The sequence below is a fragment of the Periplaneta americana genome, chromosome 1 (assembly GCF_040183065.1).
Source record: "Periplaneta americana isolate PAMFEO1 chromosome 1, P.americana_PAMFEO1_priV1, whole genome shotgun sequence".
NCBI lineage: Eukaryota > Metazoa > Arthropoda > Insecta > Blattodea > Blattidae > Periplaneta > Periplaneta americana.
In genome coordinates this window covers 96959207-96986106 of record NC_091117.1, presented here as the reverse complement: position 1 = coordinate 96986106, position 26900 = coordinate 96959207, and the positions used below count along the sequence as shown (strand labels likewise).

At 37.9% G+C, this 26900-nt stretch overlaps 1 protein-coding gene across 1 annotated transcript in view; it reads left to right on the top strand.

The window, feature by feature from the left end:
• The window catches only part of LOC138698485 (membrane-bound alkaline phosphatase-like), a 101420-nt gene that overhangs the window by 16635 nt on the left and 57885 nt on the right, over window positions 1-26900 (top strand). The window contains exon 2 of the mRNA XM_069824448.1: window positions 26834-26899. Coding sequence (XP_069680549.1) covers window positions 26834-26899 — 66 coding nt within the window. The remainder of the gene's footprint in view (window positions 1-26833; window position 26900) is intronic.

Below are 26900 nucleotides of genomic sequence, written 5' to 3'. Positions count from 1 at the left end.
TCCTACCTATATAATACGTAATTTACATGCACTTACTGTTAATATGACGTAGGTGAGAACAAATAAATGAACACACAATTTTGTTGAAAAAATTGTAACTTCAATATTAACTCCGAAAATGTAGGCCTAATTTTATTTTCAGAGCAGAAGTGGTGTAAGTGAAGAATGGGTAATGAGGGTTAAAGTAAACATTCTGTAAAATACAGCGCAAAGTAGCAGTTAATATTGAATTTATTTAAACTATTAGTAGTCAGTGAATAGCACGAAGGATATATTACTTGCTACTTTGCGCTGTATTTTACAGAATTTTTACTTTAACCCTCATTACCTAATTTTGACTTACACCACTTCTGCTCTGAACGGCTCAAATAATCACTGGGAATGTAAAATCAACACCAATAACAGTTAACAGTCATGCAAATTATTACAGAAAAGATTGTTTTTTATGTTAAATTTAAAAAGGCTCTTTTATTTCTTGAGAACTTAATACGTCTGCCACATGAATCTACACCAACACATCAGAAATTTTATCGACACAGTCCGGATTTATTCAAGAAGTGAATATTTCGCAAAAGGATTAGGCCTACAATACTCCATGAATTCTTGAAAAATTAACACCATGATCCCTACTTGAATGCAATATAACATTCAACTTCTGAAAAATATAAAGAAATAAACACGAATACAAAAATTATGGAATTACTTGCATTAAAAACTCTAGATACATTATCCAAAATCGGAATGGTTACACATTTACACATATGATCTCTGCAAAAAAATAATATACTGTAACAGGTATCTACTTTGACATACAAATAGGTAACTGATAACTAATAAATGTTTTATAGAACACAATACGTAGGCTACCTACAACGTGGATTATTGGTTATGACTCATTTATGATTTTCTCTTGGTCTTTAGGGAATCTGAAGAACGACAAATTCGTAGATTTAAACTTGTTGTTACTGCAATTTTCGTCATTGCACACATTGCCTTTGTTCCGACGCATGATTAAAACGTTTATAACATCTCGCATCCCTTTAAAGCACGTGCTGGCTGAACGAGACTGTATCAACCCTATTACCAGTGCCTTGCTTGCCGCTTGGGCGCTAGTGTCGCGAATGTTGGCAAAAAAAGTGTTGAAGTCGCGCGACTGTATGTATTAGACTGTGTCTCAGTTACATGAGGCCGAGGTATGTCACAAGGTTAGTGGGTTAGTTGAGGTGATATCTCAGTTACATGAGGCCGAGGTATGTGACAAGGTTAGTGAGTTAGTTGAGGGGATGCCTGAGTGACATGAGACTGAGGTATGTGACAAGGTTAGTGAGTTAGTTGAGGAGATGCCTGAGTGACATGAGGCTGAGGTATGTGACAAGGTTAGTGAGTTAGTTGAGGGGATGCCTGAGTGACATGAGGCTGAGGTATGTGACAAGGTTAGTGAGTTAGTTGAGGAGATGCCTGATGACATGAGGCTGAGGTATGTGACAAAGTTAGTGAGTTAGTTGAGGAGATGCCTGAGTGACATGAGGCTGAGGTATGTGACAAGGTTAGTGAGTTAGTTGAGGTGATATCTCAGTTACATGAGACCGAGGTATGTGACAAGGTTAGTGAGTTAGTTGAGGGGATGCCTGAGTGACATGAGACTGAGGTATGTGACAAGGTTAGTGAGTTAGTTGAGGAGATGCCTGAGTGACATGAGGCTGAGGTATGTGACAAGGTTAGTGAGTTAGTAGAGGGGATGCCTGAGTGACATGAGGCTGAGGTATGTGACAAGGTTAGTGAGTTAGTTGAGGAGATGCCTGATGACATGAGGCTGAGGTATGTGACAAAGTTAGTGAGTTAGTTGAGGAGATGCCTGAGTGACATGAGGCTGAGGTATGTGACAAGGTTAGTGGGTTAGTTGAGGTGATATCTCAGTTACATGAGACCGAGGTATGTGACAAGGTTAGTGAGTTAGTTGAGGTGATATCTCAGTTACATGAGGCCGAGGTATGTGACAAGGTTAGTGAGTTAGTTGAGGGGATGCCTGAGTGACATGAGACTGAGGTATGTGACAAGGTTAGTGAGTTAGTTGAGGAGATGCCTGAGTGACATGAGGCTGAGGTATGTGACAAGGTTAGTGAGTTAGTTGAGGGGATGCCTGAGTGACATGAGGCTGAGGTATGTGACAAGGTTAGTGAGTTAGTTGAGGAGATGCCTGATGACATGAGGCTGAGGTATGTGACAAAGTTAGTGAGTTAGTTGAGGAGATGCCTGAGTGACATGAGGCTGAGGTATGTGACAAGGTTAGTGAGTTAGTTGAGGGGATGCCTGAGTGACATGAGACTGAGGTATGTGACAAAGTTAGTGAGTTATTTGAGGGGATGCCTGAGTGACATGAGACTGAGGTATGTGACAGGGTTAGTGATTTAGTTGAGGGGATGCCTGACTGACATGAGGCCGAGGTATGTGACAAGGTTAGTGATTTAGTTGAGGGGATACCTGAGTGACATGAGACTGAGGTATGTGACAAGGTTAGTGAGTTAGTTGAGGGGATGCCTGAGTGATATGAGACTGAGGTATGTGACAGGGTTAGTGATTTAGTTGAGGGGATGCCTGACTGACATGAGGCCGAGGTATGTGACAAGGTTAGTGATTTAGTTGAGGGGATACCTGAGTGACATGAGACTGAGGTATGTGACAAGGTTAGTGAGTTAGTTGAGGGGATGCCTGAGTGACATGAGACTGAGGTATGTGACAGGGTTAGTGATTTAGTTGAGGGGATGCCTGACTGACATGAGGCCGAGGTATGTGACAAGGTTAGTGATTTAGTTGAGGGGATACCTGAGTGACATGAGACTGAGGTATGTGACAAGGTTAGTGAGTTAGTTGAGGGGATGCCTGAGTGACATGAGACTGAGGTATGTGACAAGGTTTGTGATTTAGTTGAGGGGATGCCTGAGTGACATGAGACTGAGGTATGTGACAAGGTTAGTGAGTTAGTTGAGGGGATATCTCAGTTATATAAGGGACAAGGTTAGTGGGTTAGTTGAGAGGATATCTCAGTTATATAAGGGACGAGGTTGCTGGGTTAGTTGAGAGGATATCTCAGTTATATAAGGGACAAGGTTAGTGGGTTAGTTGAGAGGATATCTCAGTTATATAAGGGACAAGGTTAGTGGGTTAGTTGAGAAGATATCTCAGTTATATAAGCGACAAGGTTAGTGGGTTGTTGAGGGGATATCTGAGTGACGTGAAGCCGAATGCTGTAAATTCAATGATTTAAGTGCGTTTTCTCACCCGTGTATAGTGTGGGGATGCCGAAATTTCACTAATGGGAGTGTATTGAAATCTTATTTTGAATAAGAGCGGATAGTTTTTTATTCCAGAATGGAATGTTGTGAAGTTGTGTTACTGATATCCTATTTTGAATAAGTGCGGATGAGTTATTTTCCAGAATGGGATATCGTGAAATTGTGTGTAATTATTGCTTTTTATATAGTTTTATTTACTTGTATTGGTTTACATCGGTCATGTTGTGACGTCATCGTTTGTTAAACTTTAACAAAGCTAGTAATATAATATTTACACTCATGTCACCTTATCTTGACCGTATGTGCATCTTACTCCACTTGAAATTTCCGTTTTCTTGACTTCCTGGAAGACGTTTCTGAAGAATTATCTCTCTTAAGCATTCAGCAGTAATCAGCCATCGTACTCACATTCCTCTTTCCTTGGTATCTAGTTTCCATGTCTTTGATGTCCTGATGAAACCTTTCACCATGTTCCTCACTAAAAGATCCTAAATTCTCGAGAAAATAATTGAGGTGCGAATATAGAAAATTTACTTTAACATTCATATTGCAGCTAAGGTTCGGAAGTTATCCGACATAGTTTCAACCATTTCTTTGTAATTGGGGTTTTTATAGTTGCCTAAGAAATTATTTACAACCATTTTGAAGGGATCCCAAGCATTTTTTCTGAATCACACATAACAGCGTCAAAATAATAATTGTCTAACATTAATTTACGTACCTGGAGGCCTACAAAAATTCCAGACTTCACTTTATCGTAACTGAGTGAGGGAAATTTATTACACAGGTATTTAAAACACGGTCTATTTTTGTCCAAAGGTCTCACAGGCTGCTTCATAAGTCCTAATTTAATATGTAAGGGTGGTAACAAAACTTTGGTGGGGTCAAGTAAAGGCTCCAGAATAAAGGCCTCCCCACACCGGCGCGAAATATTCGCACGGATGGCGAATGTTTCGCTTCGCAAAGTTGCCACTGCCTCAGTGTACATTGCGGTATATGAGTGTGCCCACACCGACGCGAAAGTATCGCCGGACGTCTGCGAATCTGCAGCGTTGAAATTTAGATTCGCCGCCTGCGCGGTTTTTTTCCTCCCGCCGCGAATTTTCTGATAGTGTTCTGTGAGAAACCGTAAGGAAACATCCAGTTTTATACGATTTATTCTAGAGGATTACAAGTAAGTAAGGAAAAAGGGCAATATGAGATGCAATCCAATTGGAATTTAATGAAAGTGGTAAGTTATTCACATCTTTAACATATTTTAAGAGAAAAATTCTAGCCTACATACGGCCTGTCTATAAGGAATGACTTCATATTCGCATCTTTGTTGACTTTATCAGTCCTTCAGAATATCATAGCATTGCTTAGTACAGAAATATATTTCTAGAGAACCTACCTATATGCACTTTGCGTCATTTAACGTCTTACTAAGGTTTAATAGTTCAAGTTAATAATTTTCTTAGTTTAGGAAAAGTTTCATTCTTAAAAGCAAATATATAAGCCTATATTTAATAGCAATTTGTTGTCAAAACTAATATCATTCATATTTTATTCCTATGAAATACTCTAGGAACTTTTGTATTAACTAGTACAGAGGAGTTGTTTCAATAAACATAAATAGGCCTATTAACTGTTTTCATTAAACCTTACGGATTCGCGCTGTATCTCCTAACATTAGTACTCGCGTTTGGTGTCACTACAGCTCAATCAATAATAACCAATATTTTGGACTTAAGCTAATATTTTTATTTTATTATGCGATATTTGTCTACATAATGTTAAAATAACCGACTTGCAATTAATTTTTAAATATTAAATACAATATTATAAGATTGTTGTTTAGTCAGTTTTCCGAAGAAAAGTCTGAACCTCACAAATGATACCCAGAAGGCACCACTTATGAGACAACTAGGCCAGGAGATAATGGAGTAGAGTGGCCAGTTCCTCTCCCCATCCATTTCATACATCGCCGAAAAAAATTAGCAAAAATCTACACCTAGCAGATACTGCTTCACACTTACACTTACACATAAACAGGATAGTTTTATTAATTATACGCAAATATCACTACTTGTGGGACAAACCCCTCCCAGATTTTAGACTTGGCATCATCTCTTGTCTTTCCTCTCTTGAAGGACGCATTATAACAGAATCAAAGAAAAGTTAGAAAAGACGAGACGAAGTAGAGTCTCTTCTGTTTTCGAGATTTTGTTATGCACTTAGCACACGTGTATTGTAAACTATTTTTGTACGATCATATATTTAGAACTGCAAATACTGTATGAATTTTATGATAGTCTACTTTCTGCGTTGAGAGCGCATTTTAGTGAATGTAGCCATTATACATTCAAGGGAGTATTAGTTTGCTAAAAAGTTTAATAAAAGTCAGTATGGTTTTCTTTTTGTATCTAATGATGAAAAAAAAAAACAAGAAAAATATGTTATTGAGGGGGTTTAGACGTATTATATTACGTTATAATAGAAACGCGGACAATTAAAGTATAATAATTGTTTACAAATATGAATGTATTGATTTCACGCACTAAAATGATTTACGTGGTACTGTCATTAAGTTCTAAGACTTGACGCCTGGAGGGTAGGCTCCCACAAGAATCTGGATGTATCACAAGATGCCACATAACACGGCGTACATTTAAACAGAACCACATCCTCCCTCAAAATAGTCTCCGTTGGCCGTTATGCACGTTTGCCAACGTTGGTATAGCTGCTGGAAGCACCGTTGAAAGATGTTGGCAGGAAGGTCCCTTATGGCTTCTCTTGTGGCAGTCATGACCTCTTCGGAAGAATGAAATCTACGCCCACGTAGGGTTGCTTTCATGCGAGGAAAGAGAAAAAAATCGCATGGTGCGAGATCAGGTGAGTACGGAGGGTGTGGAAGAACTGTCACCTGTTGTCTTGCAAGTTCCTCTTGGACAAGGACAGAGCGATGTGCAGGGGCGTTGTCATGTAGCAACAGCCAATTCTTTGTACGCCATAGCTCAGGTCGCTTACGGCGAATTGAATCTCGTAAACGGCCAAGGATCTCTTTGTAGCGGGTTTTGTTCACAGTTGCACCTTCTGGGACGAATTCCATGTGAACAATTCCATTTGAATCAAAAAACAGTTCAAGCATCACCTTGCCTTTTGACCTGTCTTGTCGCGGGTTTTTCTGTCTTGGTGATAACGGCGTTTTCCAGGTGACGGATTGTCGTTTCAGTTGCGGATCGTAAAGGAAACACCAAGTTTCGTCTCCAGTTATTATCCGGTTGAGAAACGTCGGATCGTCAGCGCTACTGATGAGGTCGCCACAAATCGTCATGCGTTCATCACGTTGGTCTTGCGACAGGATTCGTGGCACACTGTGCTGGGTAACACGAGACATGTTCAGGTCATCAGACAGAATTTTGTAGCAAGTACCATGGCTGACCCCTACTGTTGCTGCGATATCGTCTACCGATTGGGAGCGGTTAGCACGCACCAAAGTTGCAACTTCTTGGATCTTGTGTTCAGTTCGAATTGTTTGTGGCCGACCAGTACGCACATCATCTTCCAAACTGTCTCTTCCTGCGTCCTCACCGTAAACTTGCTGCATCATTTGAAACGTTTCGGCAGCAGTTTTGCCTAATTTCTGGCAGAACTTGATGTTTGCCCGTTGCTCAAACTGTGACATCTCGGGTTCCGACGTGCGCATTCAAATCACCGTCACAACAAAGACCGTAGTTCTGCTTACAGTGCATGCACTCAACTGTCTCTTCTTGGGTCGAGAGACTAACTGACAAGGTATCATACCATGGCGCCACCTATGCGCTATAGTGCACCACAACGCCACTATGCGCTCAGTATTAGAACTTAATGACTGTACCACGTATATCGTGTTAGGAGTTTGTTGAACGTACTCTCATCAATTCCTAGAAAATTGCTAAATGACCGAGAATCTTCCAGTGTCATCTCTCTGAGTATGAATAAAAAGTATATTACCAATAAAGGATCTTTTATTTCATTTCACTATTTTCAATTAGTATTTATATGTCCTGGGATGGTAATTCGTGTTATGAGGGATTCTCTGAATATCCGTTTCATAGGTAATTTATCTTTTCAGATATCTTTCACTTCTTGTTTCTGATGCACTTTTGTATTTTTCTAAGTGGACTTCACTTTCTCACTCACACTTCTTTCTTTTTTCTGTGTGTTCTCTCCTCCAGAGCTCTAAGTTCTTTGACAACGTTTGCAACCACAAGCACAACATCTAAGACTAAATACTAGGTATCATCTTTCGCCATTTTGATTAGTTTCTTTTAATAATTTAATTAAATGTATTCTAATATTTCAGTTACATTTATTTTAATATTGTAACTACATTTAATTTAATATTGTGATTACATTTATTTTTTAATTGCATTATTTATATTTTAATTATATTTATTATTACATTTCAAAACACATACGAGTAATTAAAATAATTTAAGCGATGGAAGTATTTTGTAAGCGGATTTGAAATCAGAGCAAAGATTTCTGTATTAGCAGACAAGAGGTTGTCTTGAGTTCTTCGCCAAGTAAAAAATACTCTTTTCTTTAACTCGCCGTAACTTGAAAACCAGTAAAGATTTTGAATAGCGGCAACTTTTAAAAGTAATTTCCATTCTTTCTCAACATTTCATTCGCTTTGAACCCCCATCTAACATGAAAAATAAAAAAGTTTACCGCTAATCACTTCTGGAGGTCTAAATTCTATTTTGAACAGATCACTTCCAAATTAGTATCTTTTCCCCCCGCGTTTTAAAAACAATTTTGATTTCAAAATTTGTTCCATGCTTTACTCAGATATTGACCTGCCAATCATAAAAATAACAGTGCCATTGATTGACTATCATAGGAGCTACGACATGATATTTCTCTGCATACGCGAAATTTGGTCTCCGTCAGCGCTGCGAATATTTCGCGTCAGTGTGGGGTAACGTGCGAATTTCGTTGCCGCTGTGTACGCGAAATATTCGTCGCCGCCACGGCTGCTAATATTCCGCGTTGGTGTAGAGAGGCATTAATATTCTTCATTTCCGGTGTAGGCCTAAATGTTTGTCTCCTAGGCCATTCTTTCCTCTCCGAATGGGATGTCCTATCTCTGCTGTCCCGTTCACACAAAAAGTAGGGCTATTTTGTGAAACCACTTTGTTGACCCAATAACAAACCAATAACTTTAAAATCACCACAAACAGACCACATAATTATGATTTTCATATTCCACCTTCTGCAGTACCATCTTTATAAATTGTCATATGACTCAAACACAGGCCAGGCATGCAGCAACGGTGAGAACATGAAATATTTAGGATAGATGAGGGTAATTGTAAATAGGGGGTAATTGTAAACAAATGCTGTGAGAAATACAAAACTGTCAATATAAAAATTTTAATTCTGGGGAATATTTAAATTATTGGCTAAACTACAAAGAAATTTGGCGCCAAATAGGAGTAACTGCTTAGTTGTGAACGAATGTTTTGTAAGAGTCTACAAAAAAAGTTGAGAAAGAATTTTGCTTCATCTTCCTTTTTGGTATTGTAAGTAAACGTACAGTGCTATTTTTTTTAAAGAATATGTTGTTTTTATGAGTAATGTATAGTAGTTAACATTTATTACAATGGTTTTGAGATCTCCCATAGCCTCAGTTCATTAAATTATGACGTGTTTACGTTTGCCCCATAGTTTTAATTGTTTGGGGGCAATTATAAACATGTTTTACTATGGTTACATTTCGTACTTTTCAGTAATCAAAGAGACCCCCACCCAACTACACTGTATAGGATTTAGAGAGAGTTGTCACAGATGTGAAAAATAGTAACTACAGTTATCGTGAAGCTCAGGAGAGGTACTAAGTTCCTATAACGTCATATATCATAGGTTAAAGGGACGAAATGTACCATTGACCAAAATTGGAGTTGAAACGAGTACAACTCTTTCTTCTGAAACAGAACAAAAAATGTTCAGTCTCTGATAGCCCGTGCGAAAATTGGTGTTTACAATTACCCCCCTCTTAAAGGGGTAAATGTAAACAGGCGGGGTAAATGTAAACTAGCAATTAAAAAATGAAAAAAGTCAACCTCATTATTTTAAACCCATTTTCAGGGAAAAGAAAGATCTAAAAGTAACACAATGTTTCTTAGTCATGCTTACCGTTATTGAGGGTTGTGTAATGTTGAAATATATTTGAAATCAGTGAAAAGTGTTCACAATTACCCTGGTCTACCCTAATTCATATCCACATTAATCTAACAACTTACAGAGAGATTACTTTAAAATTGCAGCAAAAAGTTGTCAAAAATATTTTAAAATATTAATTTTTTGTACGAACACACTTTAAAAATACACAAAGATTCAGGAAGATCCACACTATAAATGTGCAAAGTTTTATAACTGTGCGATAGTTTCTGACAAAAGTGTACCTAAAGTAGGTAACATTAACATGGCGGGGATAGGGTCTACAATTCCACTTAAAAATATTACAATTAAATAAAATCAGTTACACTAAATATCTCACTGTAAAAGTATTTCTATGACTGTAATTCATACTCAAAAGAAATCTTATTACATTTAATGTTATGTCTAGAAAACATTGGGAAACCTTTGATTAATGGCATTGTTTGTATATAAATTTATTATTAAAAAATGGCTTTATAACTATTGGTCCGATTAAATTCAAATTTGGTAATATTATTACTTTAATACTGTTAATTGACAGTAAAATTTTTAAGAAAATCTGTCAAGAAATGTGGAAGATTGAAAATTCAGTCCCCGCGTCCCTTAACTAAGAATGAAATTGCGAATTGTGGAATGTTCTGATGTGGTACTAAGTTCGTTTTCGTAATTAGCGCCACTAAAGTTTATAAGAAACGCTATTTAGTTTCAATTCATAGAAAATCATGCTGCACGGTGTATTAAAGCGAAGTTATAACCTTGGTCCATAACTATAGCTGTGATTTAGTCCAGTGGTTGTGTAACATTTAGTTCAGCTAAAGGACATGTCAAATTTCTTCTGGTAGGATAAACATGTTGTTCTTATTTATATAAATCCTCATAGGCTATATTAAACATCATGATACTAAAAGATCATGCTTTGACGTTTTTCACTCAAAACACAGATATCCTTAGCGTGGGTTTCCGGTGTATGATAAGCGAACTAACGTTTTTCGTATTCATAAACCAGTGTTAGCGATATTATATCATATGAATCCTATACAAGTAACCAGTCGATAGCCGGGGCTAGTTTAGGACGCTCGTAGCGCGGGCTAGCGAAATGTCTATGAATAGCACCCCAAGAGTCTGTCTCATACAGAATCTCTATATTTACTTCGTACTTTTGTTGACTTCTTACAGTTAATCCATTTTTGCATTGTTTGACAGATGCTGAAATTTTAACTGGAGGAATTATTCTTCCTTTTCAGTTGAAATATTCCTATTAGAGGTTGTTCACTTCATTAAATTGACGTGTTAAATCGTGTCATAATCTAACAGAATTGCCATTGACTAGTTTCGTATAGCTGTGTATGTGTTTGAGGGCAATAAATATTATATTGTATTATGCTGTTATATAGCAAGTATAATATATTGTGACGATTTGACGACGCAATATCATGACGTCTTCTGATGTCATTTCATGTAATTTCCGGAAGTCTAAAATCGATAGTAAGCACTTTTAGATCATACGTACAGTCTTAGAAAAACGTTTTGTCTCACAGTCCCCCAAAAACGAAAGCAGTGCGCATGATCAGAGGACGAGCGACCTGGTTCAGAAGAGAACGACTAGTTGAAGTAATAAAATTAGTTTTGTTTCGTTGTATGTCAGATCATACGCACTGCCTCCTTTCTGGCACTTATAAAGTATCTGTGCGACAAAACTTTTTCCTAAGACTGTACATCATTATTTTACCAACGAGGAGAGAAAATATGAACCCTCAGCAAGAACATCATACGCGTTTTGCAAGCATGAAACGAGATAACTCCCGCATATGCAGCAGAAAATGTTCAATATCAGCAAAAAGAGAAAAACGTTAATGCTTCATGTTGGTATTTCACGTAGCTTTCAAATCAAGTTTCTTGATTTATTGCCGTATTGGCGTTACTCGTAGACATTCAGTGCTTCATAGGTTGCAGGAAAGATGCTATTTATACACTGTATTACGCATTGCATTACAAAATTATCATTATCCTCCATGCATTAGGCAACTTTGCCTGTAGCAGTCTGTGTTCCTGTTCTGTCCGTAGCTTTCTTGGACGTCCAATGTCTCTCTTACCAATCGGTCTGTAATTCAAAAACCGATGTAGTAGTTTAGTGCGTTGCATTCTTTCTATGTGGAGTAACAAATTATTTCTGTACTGCTTAACTCTGTAGTTTATTTCAAATATTTACAATTCTTCTCGCATACCTGCATCCTGTTATTATCTCTTCTTCTGTAGCCTGCAATGTTTCTTAGGAACCTAATTTCACTTGCCTCAAGTCTAGTTTGCCATTTTCAATTAAAATCCAAATTTCGCTACCATACAATTACTTTGGAACAAATATTGCTCTATAAAACTTAGGATACTATCTTTTGTAGCCTTATTTTTTCAGATATCTACATATTGTGGCATTAATAAAGTTTTTTTTTCTTTTTAGCTTGTCGAGATGTCCCTAAGTAATAGGTAGTATACTTATACATATATTTATTTAACCTGGTAGAGACAAGGCCATCAGGCCTTCTCTTCCCCTCTAACAGGGGATTACAACTACAATATTGAGAATAAAATTACAAATTACAATTAATATTAAATTTAGAATTACAATAAAAATCAAAGTACTAAAAGTTACCTGATTAATAAAAGCTAGACAATTTAATGTAGAAGTTCAGAACAAAGAAAGATTTTTATACTGGAGTACAAATTAAATCTGGGGTAATAAAATTATACAGTGATGAAATTACCGGATATTGAAATATTTTGTGATAGAATAAGATAACTACTCGTATTTACAAGAAGCCATGTCTGAACGAGTCTCAATTACTGACCAAGTGCCTAGTAAGTTTGCGTTTGAATTCAATTTTATTTCAAAAGTCCCTGATGGTAGCAGGTAGCGAATTCCAGAGTCTTGGCAGGACTACTGTGAAAGAGGATGAGTATGAGGAGTGCGATGAGATGGTATTGTTAGTATTGTTTCATGGCGAGAGGGTGTGTTCAGATTGTGATGGGAAGAAAGGTAAGTGAAGCGCGGCGACAGGTACGAAGGAATAGAAGAGTTCACTAAGTTGAATTTTTCTGTTTCCTCCCCCCTCCCCAATTTGGCCAAGATTAGCCATATAAGACACAGTACATCCTAAATATTTAAACTTGTTCACTTGATATATAATATCGTTCTCTGTTACAATCTTGGATCTTACGTTGTATTTAGTCCAAAATGCCATCACTTTACTTTTGTGTGTAGATATGAAAATGTATTGTATTCCTTTGCTATTCTGTTTAACTCGTTTACTGATAGCTGTAAGTTGTTTTCAGAGTTTGGAATAAATACTTGATCATCATTAAAAAATTAGTGTCATTACAAATTCCTTTTGATTAAAATTACGAGTACATGAATAACATTTTAACTTTTCTATTAATTTCGTATATACAGGGTGTTTCCGAGGTGGTGTTACAAACTTTCAGGGATGATTGCGAAGGGCACATGTATCAATTTGAGATAAGGAACCATGGTCCGGAAATGACTGAGTCGAAAGTTATAAGCAAAAATAGTTGTGTGGAAATGGAATTGTAATTTTGCACCACGTGACCTCCTTCCCTTAACCTTTGGAACAGTCGTGGAAAGATGGTATGGATCGGATGTCTCCTACGTGGGTACTTGCCTGATACAATCTGTGAGCTTGTCTACTGTTCCCATTGGCTCACCCGTATTCGAAAATCAGGTCTGCTTATTCCGCTATCTTGTACTCCTCTATTTCACTAGGACTGATCGACTGGACACTGCAACTTGTACACATACACTGCTGTCTACAGACGTGCACATCAGGAACGACCATGTCCGTTACATATTACGCTTTCTGTTTTAGTGTAGTTTCCTGTCTCCATCCCTCAGACAACGTACAGTATGTGTAAGATGTACAGATAAATACACATAAATAAGGTGTACAGAGGAATAAAATTATTTCACTCCCACACAACTATTTTTGCTTGTAACTTTCGACTCAGTCATTTCTGGACCAGGGTTCCTTATCTCAAATTGATACATGTGTCCTTCGCCATCATCCCTGAAAGTTTGTAACACCACCTCGGAAACAATCTGTATAATAAAAGCGGCGACATACTGCAGCCTTGTCGAACTCCTAAGTTAATTTTTCTACTTGACCTGAAGTTTCCCCGTGTACATTTATTTTGGAGTTTTTGTACATATTCTTAGTGAGTTCAATTGGATGTAGTGGGACGCAATGTCCCACAGCAAGGACCTATATACCTTATCAAATGCCTTAATGTAACCTACAAACAGAATATATGTTTCTCGGTTGAATTCTCTATGTTTTTGGATTATTTGTTGTAGTATGAAACCGTTGTCATACAAGATCTCCCCGTTCTAAAACCCGTCTGCTGTTCCAGTAATATTGCTTCTAATATTGGTGTTACAAAACTATAATTAAGTTATTAATATTTTCTCATCTATTTGTGTCCTGTTTTTGGCCCATTATATTACCATTCGTATTATGGATCAGAAACTAATATAAATAATGTGTGGCCAACTGCTCAGCGCTGTGGTTGAACTCCATTTAAGAAAACAAAAAAACACAAAATAGAGACGAACACCCAGCGGTAATGGGAATGCGATAAATTTCTAATAACGATTACAGGAAACCAACCCATGCTCGCTGAATTTGTAGCTAAATAGTAGGGGAGAGTTGGCCAAAACGGGATACTTAACACGGAATCTTGTATATTTCCTGTTAAAGTGATAGGAAACAATTCAATTTTTACTTATAAATCCACTATTCTATGTACTTTCATAATACATTTTGATTTTCACTTCTTATGATATAGCTAAAGTTGGAAAACAATTTTCTTGGAAAGTGCACAAGTATCCCGTTTTGGCCGACTAGTTGGGTAAAACAGGATACTTATTTAAAATAAAGAAAATATTGTTAAGGAACTGAAAAAATGTGTGTGTTTTTATTATAATGCATAATAAACACACCAAAAAATGTTTTGCATCACCTGTCAACACCTACAATAAAAGATAAAAAGAAGGAAAGCTAAGGAATGAAAATTTATTTATTTTTAACAGTTGTTGACAAAATTATAGCAATGGTGTGGATGGCCAAATGGAAATTGAGTATTGGCTGGAGAACCAAATCTCTATCCTAGCAACTTCAATAGAGTAGTGCTTCCTCTTGCATTGATAATGCTTGGACTCTTCGTGGACATACTCTCTATCACCACACTTGTCAACTGTTGATTCATTCTGTCCCATTCTTCAACAGCAACTCTGTATAGGTCTTCGAGATTGCGTGAGGGGTCAGGGAGCGCAACAATGGCTCTCTTAGTTGAACCCAGACATGCTCAATTGGATTCATGTCTGGAGAACATGCGGGCCATTCAAACCTGGCAATTCCTTCACGATTATGAAAGTCATTGATAACAGCCACACGATAAATTCTGGAATTATCGTCCATAAACATGAATCCTTTTGCGAAGTGCAAATTAAACGGTGCCTATATGGCTTGAAGAATGTTGTCCCTATACTGTGGAGCCCTCAGCATTCCTTGGATCGACACCAATTTTGTCCGCGACCCCACATAATGCCACCCCAAAACATCACTGACCCACTACCTTACTGCAATTGATTGTAGGGGTGTCTGAGTCGTGCAGCATTACCTAATTCTCTCCACACACGTTGTCGATTATTATCTGGGACAAGGCATATTCGGCATTCGTCCGTGAATAGAACTTTGTGCCAGTTTTGTACAGTCCATTGGTGATGATTTCTTTCCCGGGTGTAACGTTGTACATGGTGCCTAGGGTTAAGAGTTGGGCCTCGCCATGGACGTCTGGAGTGCAGTGTGCTATCATGTAATCGGTTTCGTACAGTTTGATTGGATACGCGTCTCCCTGTCGCAGTTTGAAAGTCATAGTTAATCATGCCAGCAGTATTCTCAGCGTTCCTCGTGGCAATAATTCGCTGATATCGGTCATCACATTCTATTGTTGCACGTGGACGACCACTACGAGACATGTCGTCGACAATACCTGGGTTTCGGAAGCGATTCAAGGTTCGTACCACATCACTCTAGTTCAATCCTAAGCGGCTCGCTACTTGTCTTGAAGACAGTCCTTCCTGACATAGAGAAACAATCCTCGCACGATTGAAGTTCGTAATTGACCGCCTTACAATTGTTCAACCTCTTTAGAATGAAAAACTGTTTTACCTTGAGTTATTCGCTGAGAGATGAGATTTCTTGCACTTCTGTTTACATCTGTTTACTTTTTCATTCGGTTTCTAGGGTAGACTTCTACTGTTTCTCAACATTGTTTACGTTTTTCAGACAGTTAAAAGGATAGATTTCAAATGTTTTTATGGATATTTCTTGAAGTGGAGCGTAAATACCACTTCTACAGGTGATGCAAAACTTAAATGCCTAAATGAAGAATATCAAATTATTATACGTAATGTCTATCCTGTTTGTTGACATTGATTCATAGTCCTATTGCAGAAATTTTCATTTACAAAAGTTACAGTAGAATTATTCGCAGCCTTCCGATTCTATACTACTGCACGCCTGATGAGCCCATTCTTGCCATTGAGTACACTTATTTCATCATCCCTCTTCAGATTTTGAATTAGAGAATTCGTCGTTGTCATCCTCTTCTTCCTAACTACTGTCATTGTTGGTTGTCATAGCGAGAACATATTCAATTCAGAATTTAAAGTGAAATCCCACATATGCAATGCAAGTTGGATAAAGCGGGATACTATCCCGTTTTGCCAAACCATAGAGTATCCTGTTTTGTCCGACTTGGAGTTGTAAAGAAAAACCTGGCGTCACAACAAAACGGTAAAAGGTACAGCGGTTTTCTTTACAAAGAATTAAAGACTAATAATGTTTTATTTATATAAGAGACTTACCTCTTCAACTCTGCAAATTTAATCCCAGAATGAGCCAATTAAAATCAGTCGAAACAATTTAGTTAAGCAGCTGATTTTAAACTTTTCTCTACACAACAAAAATTAACGTGTTCGTTCTGCATGTGAGCACTACATAATGTCCCCTTTTGGTCTGAGAACAAAGTCCTCGCATCATTCGGTAAGTTGCAGCACTTTCCAACGAAATAAGTCGGGTATCCCGTTTTATCATACTATCCTGTTTTATCCAACTCTCCCCTACCTTCCCTTTTCTTTGGGGATTAAGAGCTTACTAAGCTTCATTGAAAATGAAGTTTTGTTTTCATCATTCCTTTCAGCTATAAATGCTTTCTACAAACTCACTTTGGCAGCAGAGTGCCAGTGTGTGCACTAAATATTTCGCGAAATATAGTTTGATCCCCAGCGTTGATTGGAATAATTTTGGAAAACTAAATTCGGAGAATGATGGCTTTTATTCTTGTTCTTGCCCTCAACCTTTACAAGTTTCATTCCATCAACATTAGATCTATCCATTTCATTTTACGCTCTCATTCATACCACGTTGTTTATAAAAATATCGCACAGAATAATATCTTACAAGTTAGGTCATACAGAATGAAGAACACTAACCAGATGTATAAAGTTTTTGTGAAAAGTTTACGATCATGAACTGGTGGCAGTCACGAAGGGAAGCATTTTTGGAAGTTACAGCAAAATTATTCAAATTAAGTCTGGTAATCATTAGCTATATAATTATCTGTCTGACCGTGGAACGAGCGGGCCCGGGTTCAAATTCTGATTGGTATAAGTTACCTGGTTGAGGTTTTCCCTCAACTCATTGCGAGCAAATGCTGGGTAACTTTCGGCGCTGGACCCTGGACTCACTTCGCTGGTATTATCACAATCTCATTCAGATGCTAGATAACCATAGCAGTTGATAAAGAATCGTAAAATAACCAACTATATAATTGTCTGAACTATTTCTGTAGAAATTCGTGATCACGATTTTATTTCGCTCTGAATTTTTGGTCATTCTGGAAATGTTCACTATTACGCTCACAAAATGGGTCTCAGTTCTCGTAATTTAATTCGCAGATAAAGTATATCTTTTTATCCACTGATACCGTTGTCCTTAAGATATGGAAGCGAGCAGTATCTCGTTTTGTATCTCAAGGAACACTGACGCAATCGGCCCTGATTCATATCGCGGCTCCGCGCTGAGGTCGCTGAAGACGACCATTTTCGCCGCGCTCCCCCTCGTCCCTCACGCATATGGCCCAACAGGTTCACATATTTTTAAGAAGCAACTTCTATTCAAATGTAAATAATTTATTTACGTAGCTCTTATAGTTTCCTTGCAGTAATTTTCAAATTTTGAACTTTCTTGGGATATCTGAAAGTCTATACAGCTGTCAAAAAAAGTGACAGCACTCATGAACAGCGAATATATTCTAAGTCCACTTCCGATTACGGTGATGTTACACGATACATGGGCTTGTAAAATCGCACTTGCAGCAGTTTCGTAACTATTCTGTTTAAGCAGGAGTCATTCGATATGTGTCTCGTAGAGCAGCGGTAGAGTGCTAGCTCAGTGATTCTCAGGTTGTGATTCGAGCCTCGTTCAAGTTATCATTATATTTTGTTATCGTTCTTTAGCGATATAAACAATATACAAGTTATCATTTATATTCTGTTTTCGTTCTTTAGCGATATAAATAATATAAATTTAATGTTAGGTTTGGAACAATAGTGTTAGTTTCTTCTTAGGTTGGTGCATAATTCCGTAGCGATTTTTCATAAGTTTATTAAACACATCAGATACACATAAGAGAGAAGTTAATCATCAACAGTATATTCTGCTTCACTATTTACAACAGTCTGCCAACGGTGGTGTAGTTTTTCAATTTTACGCCTTTAGAAATACCGTGATTTTGAGTTAAAGAAGTCATTTTCGTCCGGAAAGGAAGTTCCTTGAAGGTTATTCGATAGAGAGCGGAAAAGGTGAAAATCTGAGAGCGCAAGATCAGGTGAATAAGGTGAGTGCGGAGTAACTTCCCAACCCAACTCCTGGATAGTGTTTTGTGTCAGATTAGCAGAGTGCGGACGGGCGTTATCATGGAGTAGCATCACTTCACGCAATCTTGTTGGTCGTTTTTCTTGGCTTGCGTGTGCAAGACGTCTCAGTTGGTGGCAATAAATGTCGGCAGTGGTGATTACACCTCGGGGAAGAAATTCGTAGTACAGCACACCCTCGCAGTTCCACCAGATGCATAACATTATCTTTTGTGGATGCACGCTGACCTTTGTACGGGGAGTTGCTTTTTTGTTCGAGCTCAACCATTGCTTTTTTGTTCGGGCTCAACCATTGCTTTCATTTCCTTATGTTAGCATAAAGACACAATTTCTCTTCACCTGTAACGATATTGGATATGAATGTTCGATGTCGTTCACGAGCCAATCGATGACGAGCAAGCAAAAATGTACATACGGCCACCTGCTGAATTTTTGCGGTTTTGGCTTAGAAAATGCGGTACCCATATACCTGATTTTTGAACCTTGCCCATTGAATGCAAATGTCGCACGATGGTGGAATGGTCACAGTTGATCACATTTGCCAGGTCTCGGGTACACTGACGTGGATCATTGTGGATTAATAATATGTTTAAACGGTCTTCATCAAACCCCGAAGGTCTTCCTGAGCGTGGATGTCTGGGATGTCACTAATGTGAAAACGACCCTCCTTAAAACGAGAAAACCATTTTCTTGCTGTGTTCTCTCCGATAGCATTGTCCCCATACATGGCACAAATGTTTCTAGTCACCTCCGCTGCTTTCGCCCCTCTATTGAACTAAAAAAGAAGAATATGTCGGAAATGTTCCACTTTCTCCACTTGACACTCCATTTTCTAGCATCCATGGCTCCACTCACTATCTGCAAAAATGAAAACTTCAATATGTAAACTCAAGCACAACAATTGAGCTTCAAATAAAAAGTGACAATTGAAGATCTTAGTACAATAAGTCGGTTATGAACCAAAAGGCAACTTTTCAGGAGAGCAAAAACAAAGTTTCTATTCACTTCATTTCTTGGAACAGCATATTACATGAACTTCAGTTTCTAATACTACAAATGGGTTTATGAGAGAACCAATGACAGATTCTGATTCTATGAGGCGGGAATAGTAGGAAAGTTTGGAAATCCGAAAATTTCACATTTGATCGATAACCCACTTATTGTTCTGAGGTCTTCAATTGATAATTAAACCCATAACAACCGCAGTACCAACACGCGAAACAAACACGCTACGAACTTATCCACCAACCCAATATTATTCACAATAAAATGAAAAGGAGTAACAAGGATTTTAACCTGAAACGTTGACATCTAAATTCCGATGTTCTTCCGACTGAGCTACGGGGACACAAGCGAAGAAACGTATGCGGAAAAATTGGCCCAATCCCCCTGATGATTTGTGGAAGCTCGTCCAGGATGTCTGGGATGCCCACTCGAATGCAAGATATGTTCGACATGGGAAGAAGATGGACTAAATATTGAATCGTGGCTTTTTGTTTTCTGTTTTTGAACTTTTAATTGATTATTTTTCTATGGCAGACGCCCGTATTTTTTGTTTTGTTTTTTGTTTATGACACGAAAGATATTTTTGTTGAGAACAAAATCTTTCTTTCTTTCCATTTGCAGCCATAATGTCCTAATAAATAATGATAAAGTCATGACATAATATATTCATGAACCTGATGTTAATTATTAAAACAGTCATAAAAGAAACAGGAGCAATTATATTTTCTCTCTCTTAAAAAAAAAAAAACATTAAAAGCTGTAGGTTGTGTTCGAATGCACGACCTCATGAATACCAGCTCGGAACGCTACCATTACGCTACAATAGTAACATGCAGAATACTTCAATTATAACTGTAGATATCAGGCCACATGGTCCAACAGTATGTAACATCGCCTATCTCCGAATTGTAGCGAAGTTACCCGAAGGGAACTTAGCTTCTAGAGAGCGGTCACTTTTTCTTTTGACAGCTGTATTGTAGGGCCGCGGTAAGTAGCGAGCTGAGCTTCCAAGTCTGAGCATGACCCCTGATCACATATGTATGACATAATCGCGATAACAGAGACGCGTCGACAGCGTTCTACCCGAGTGCAAAAAACATTCGCTCTACAGATGAAGTGAATTTCCGCAAATGATAACAAGACATCTCTCTAAGGATATAGTGGGAAACTTTTATTTATGTTCATAAGCTCATTACTGAAACTAGTGTGTACTCCATAAATTCCTTATGACGTTATTAAACAATAAGCAATAAATAAGTGAAATACAAATATATACATAGACTGGCCACCTTGACTATTTTAAAATGGGACTTTCTTACTGAAATTGCAAGGATGGAAAAGGAAGACAAAAGATATGAACAAATGTTGGAACACTTTGGGGCGGTCAAGGTCTGCAATAGGCTGTAGTACCAATGTTGTTGTTGATATAATTATTGTTTATTTAACGACGCTCGCAACTGCAGAGGTTATATCAGCGTCGCCGGTGTGCCGGAATTTTGTCCAGAACGAGTTCTTTTACATGCCAGTAAATCTACTGACATGAGCCTGTCGCATTTAAACACATTTAAATGTCATCGACCTCGGAGTCCACACCTGTGGAGTAACGGTTAGCGCGTCTGGCTGCGAAACCAGGTGGCCCGGGTTCGAATCCCAGTCGGGGCAAGTTACCTGGTTGAGGTTTTTTCCGGGGTTTTCCCTCAAGCCAATTTGAGCAAATACTGGGTAACTTTGAGTGCTGGACCCCGGACTCATTTCATCGGCATTATCACCTTCATCTCATTCAGACGCTAAATAACCTAAAATGTTGATATTTACAGCGTCGTAAAATAACCTACTTAATTAAAAAATCGACCTCGGCCGGGATCGAACGTGCAACCTCGAGCATAGAAGGCCAGCGCTATATGTTGATGATGATGATGATGAAGATGATGACTTAGTACATTATTTATTCGAAGTCTTCAAATATAAATTTGTAGTTCGATGGTTCACTTTTGCAGATACTCGTAATTTGACACATGTTATTTGTTTTTAAAACCATCTACAGTGTTCAGTATATAGCTAATTTACTAATTATTTCAATGAAAAATAGCTTGTAAATGAACACTAAAATTTCTGAAGTACGAGTAATTACGCGTACTATCATTGTAAAATTTTCTTACAGGAAAGTGTAAATAATCGGGTTAAATTTTATTTTTAAATAATGCGAATTATTGATGAAACAGCAATGAGCTGTAATGACAGTAGATAAAGTCTTAACTCTTTTTACCAGGAGTTCTTTCACTGCCATCTGATCGCTCGCTAGCCATTTTCCTGATTCTTGTGATACCTGCATTACTAACGCCGGCGTATTTAGCAGCTCTGGACGTAGCCTGCCTTAGGGGAGAGATTAGCCTCTTGTTTCGAGCCTCTTCGTCACAACATTCTATTATATTCTTTATAATCTTCCTCTCATTCTGTGTATTACTTGGCCACGCCGTCGAGTTGATCTTGGTTGATCCATTGCTAGGTAGGGGAGAGTCGGGTAGTATCGGACATCGGGTAATATCGGACAGTTAGTTTCTTTCATCTACCACACGATGATAGTACCTGATTGACATGGTTACGTTTCTGTGATGTCGCATAGAGAAACGTAACCATGTCATTCAGGTACTACCATATGTTGGTAGATGAAAGAAACGCACTGTCCGATACTACCCGATGTCCGATACTACCCGACTCTCCCCTAAATACAAACTGTGAGGAAGTAATGTTTTCGTACTGGTGATACTCAGAGTTATCTGAAGTCCGCAGAATCAGTGTTGCCAACAGTTGTTCGTATAATTCCGCTAGATGGCTTTCGAAAACCTGCGATTTTCTAACAAATATCTCTAGATTTAAATGTATACTTATTATTCAATAATAATAATAATAATAATAATAATAATAATAATAATAATAATAATAATAATAATAATAATAACGGTCAAGATATATTTGGGGCTAAGAGGGATGAAGTTACAGGGGAATGGAGAAAGTTACACAACGCAGAACTCCACGCATTGTATTCTTTACCTGACATAATTAGGAACATTAAATCCAGACGTTTGAGATGGGCAGGGCATGTAGCACGTATGGGCGAATCCAGAAATGCATATAGAGTGTTAGTTGGGAGGCCGGAGGGAAAAAGACCTTTGGGGAGGCCGAGACGTAGATGGGAAGGTAATATTAAAATGGATTTGAGGGAGGTAGGATACGATGGTGGAGACTGGATTAATCTTGCTCAGGATAGGGACCAATGGCAGGCTTATGTGAGGGCGGCAATGAACCTCCGGGTTCCTTAAAAGCCAGTAAGTAAGTAACTAATAACGGTCAAGATAGAGCATCTACCCGCCAATGTAACGAATATTGCACACTATTATCATTGCCAATGTGGCGCTATAAAGCAATTTTGAACACTTTTATCACAGACACAACATATTTATATTCTTATTGCACGATATATGTTACCGTTAAAACCTAGAATTCGACAAAACCAGTTTCAACTAGTAAAAACTAGTTTTAAAATATAGATAGATAGAAAGCGAATTTTCGTAAGATCTAGAATCAATGACAGGTTAGGTTTGGTTTGTTTAGTTTTTTTTTTAGGCTGTTACCAAACAAAAACCTAAACAAACCAAACCTAAGCTGACACTGATTCTAGATCATACGAAAACTCACTTTCTATCTATCTTTATTTGCTTAAACTAGTTTTTATTAGTTGAAACTGGTTTTGACGGATTTCGGGTTTTAACGGTATTATCATCACATTAACACATCCATTATTTCACAAAACACGCACAGAACGAATTAAATGTAATTATGAAAGCCGCTTATAAAGCTAATATGAATTTCATTTCAGAAACTTTAAATATTAAAAACCGCTAGTATTCCCGCTAAGCGGGATAATATAATTTTACCCGCGAGACGGTTATCCAAAAAAGATAGAATTAGCGGGAAAACCGCTGAATTGGCAACGCTACGCAGAATGCACACAGAGGTGACGAGGTTATCTTCTCTTTTCCCCACTTCCCCGCCCTCAGAAGTCGCTACTAAACGCGGGCCTACAATACATATCCTCTGATTAAAATTCTGACTGATAAGTACATCTGTAATCACTAGACTTCGTGGAATTGCCACGAGAATCGCAAGGTTTACTGCGCACGCGGTATAGACTGTATGAGAAGAGGGCGTCCAAATGATGGAGTATGCCTCTAATGTAAACACTGAGCAGTATACTGCGGTTACAATAAAACCTGTATCCTGCATTGAAGAAATATAATGAATGATCATTGAAGTAGGAAATGTCTAAACATGTAAATACACAATTATTTTATAGTGAGATATATTACCTCTTAAAATTTAAAGTAAGATACTCACATCATCTTTGAATATGTGCATTGCAGTGAAGAGTTACGTACATTTTGAGCGACTGCAAAGTAACCTCCTCCGATGGTCACTTAAATAGTTTTTATTTTGGGAAAATGTACGTTCAACATCACACGATGTAATACGTACATATTTGAAGAACGGAAAGTCACTACTTTTTAGTACACCAACTTCAGATATCTTGTCGTGACCTGATGGTACATCATTTATAATACTAAGTTGTGAATAGGCAGAATTTTTAGCAATAATGTTTCTCAACTTACATTTCACTTTTCTGAAATTATTGAATTGTTATTTTGGGTAATGGTTTGTGATACTTTATCCACTATATTAAGGGCTTCTGAGAGTTGTAGTTTAGACGATTCTAACAGGATGGTGCTTTTGGACACGATTTAAAAATTAGAATCAATGAACAGAATATCTTCCAATAGCTGTTCAGAAGGCAATGATTTTACAGCTGCAACAGCGGAACTATCTGTGCTATCCAATTCATCAATTACCTCCATTATTTTGCCGTAATGTTCTGCATAATAACTAACAGCATCCAACCACGTTCCCCAACGGGTCAAGACTGTCTGCGGGGGTAAGTGTATTCCAGGGGCAATTATATGAAACAGCAACACTCTCATTGTAGTATGTTTGATTGAATTCTTGTTTGCACTGAAAAAATGTTAAGCTTTGACTATTCCAACCACAGTAATGCAAAAACAAGTGCTTACATAGGTATACATTAGCTGTAGCTTGTTTGCACTGAAAAAAAATGTTAAGCTTTGACTATTCCAACCACAGTAATGCAAAAATAAGTGCTTACATAGGTATACATTAGTTGTAGCTGCTCTATCTATTTGGACCGGCCACAACTCTTAACATGAACTGCTTATACTACGAGACCGGTCGACCGCTCACCTCCTTTATACTACCGTACATCGGCAACCTGATTGCATGCTGCGTGTGGCAATTCAACGAAGTCTAGTTATCACTTTATCAGGCAGTACATCTCACTTGACGGTATGTGTCAGAGGAAGAACAATTGTTTGTATGCATCTGAAGTCTGATTAGTATAATATGTAGATAATCGGCATTTACTCTGTAAAATGAATGTGTTGGTTGTTCCTTTCTTTGCAAATGGACAGATATTTAAATATAAATTGAGTCAATATACCAGTGTCTTTTTTTTTTTAGTAACTCTATAGCATCTATTAGATGCCTTATGGTTGTGAACAAATGGAGTTACTTGTCAACAATGTGACGCTGAAACATGTGTTCAAGTTACTGCCCAGCGACAGTTCTGATGTATTTTTATATTTGTGATGATTGGTTAATTAATATTAACCCGGCACACTCACAATCACACTCACATTCATACAAATTTCCAGACTCTAGACACCCAGGAATTCCTCTTCTTCAAGAAAAATTCACCGAGAGCCGGGACCTCCTGATCTGGAAGCCAGCATGCTGACCAACAGACCACGGAGGCAGTCACCAGTGTCTTTACGTCCGAAATTTATGCTTTCTACAGAGCTTTATTGTTTTTAATTAGACAGCCACGGGGCAGATTCCTTATCTGCTCCGTCTCTTTAAGTGCCATTCAGTCCCCGCAATGTTTAAATTCTGATGATCCGCTTGTGTTGAGAACCCAGAAGCTTTTCCACACACTGCTAAGCTCTGATTCTGAGATTGGAGTAGTGTGAATTCCTGGTAATGCAGGAATTCCAGGAAATGAGGCCGCCTATACTGCAGCAAGGACTGTTCTATGAATGGCTCTGAGGTGTATTGGCGCGAGAGGTGGCAAGGTGAAATATAGAATATGGTGGCAATGGGAAGGAGAATGGTCTGCGCAAGAGGAAAATAAATTGCGAAGTAAAAAAATACTGTCCGAGTTTGGGATTCGTCAAGAAGAGCGTTACGACACGAAGAAATTTTACTCACCCGATTAAAGATTGGCCACTGTCGTCTGACACATGGCCATCTTCTACTTGGCAAACCTCAGGCGGAGTGTGAGATATGCCATGTACCAATTACGGTCGAGCATATTTTATTTCATTGCCGGAAATATGACCGTGACCGTCGACAAAATGGAATTCGGCCGAATCTACGTGACGCTCTTGTAAATGATTTTAATTGTGCAAATGCAGTTCTGAGATATTTATCAAATACAGGACTTGACAGGGTGATTTAGTTTTTATTGACCCGTTTTGCTTATACTCCGGACCCTTTACATCCGAGGTTACATTTGTCGTTTTATACTTGTTTCTTTTAAATACTTGACATTGCAGATCTTTTACATCCGGATACTTTATAAAATATTATTTTGAAAAGTGCTATATAATTTGACTCTGTTGGCTTTTGTTTTATTGGTTCGTTTTAATAGTACCTAGGGTCTGAGAACTGCTCACTTTCATGATTTTTGTTCATCACCTTGTTGATACTGCATTTATGTGCCTCGTTTTTACCGTGACAACGTTTTTAGTTCGTTTTAGCATTCAGCTTATTGTACAGTTTATGTTTATGTTTTGTTAAGAATGTTATATAAGGGCGCAAATAGACCTAACTATAGTAGCTGACGAGCCCTTTTTAAATACCACTAACTAACCCACTGCACCCTATTTGTTCCTTAACAAAAAGTGTTTTGAAAAGTTTATGTATCCGTTCTCAGTTTGTCGGTCTAATTTAGACAACTTATATAGGCCTACTACATACGACTTTAAATGCTTATACCGTTACCAAAGCGCAATTTAATTAAAATGTGTACTAATATAATAAAGTCCATAATTAAGATGCTTAATGGTTATTTGTTCATAAGTTTATTGATGCAATCACGATTACTTAAAACATTGCACAAGCAGATTATGGACGATTAGTCATGATGAGAAATTTATGAGTTAAAATGTAATAATAAAATTGAGGGGTATTATCATTTCATAGCATTTTTCAGACCGCGAGCACTGGGCTCATCTACATCCGATGTTGGAGAAAAGACTAGGCAGCACGAAGCAACTAGG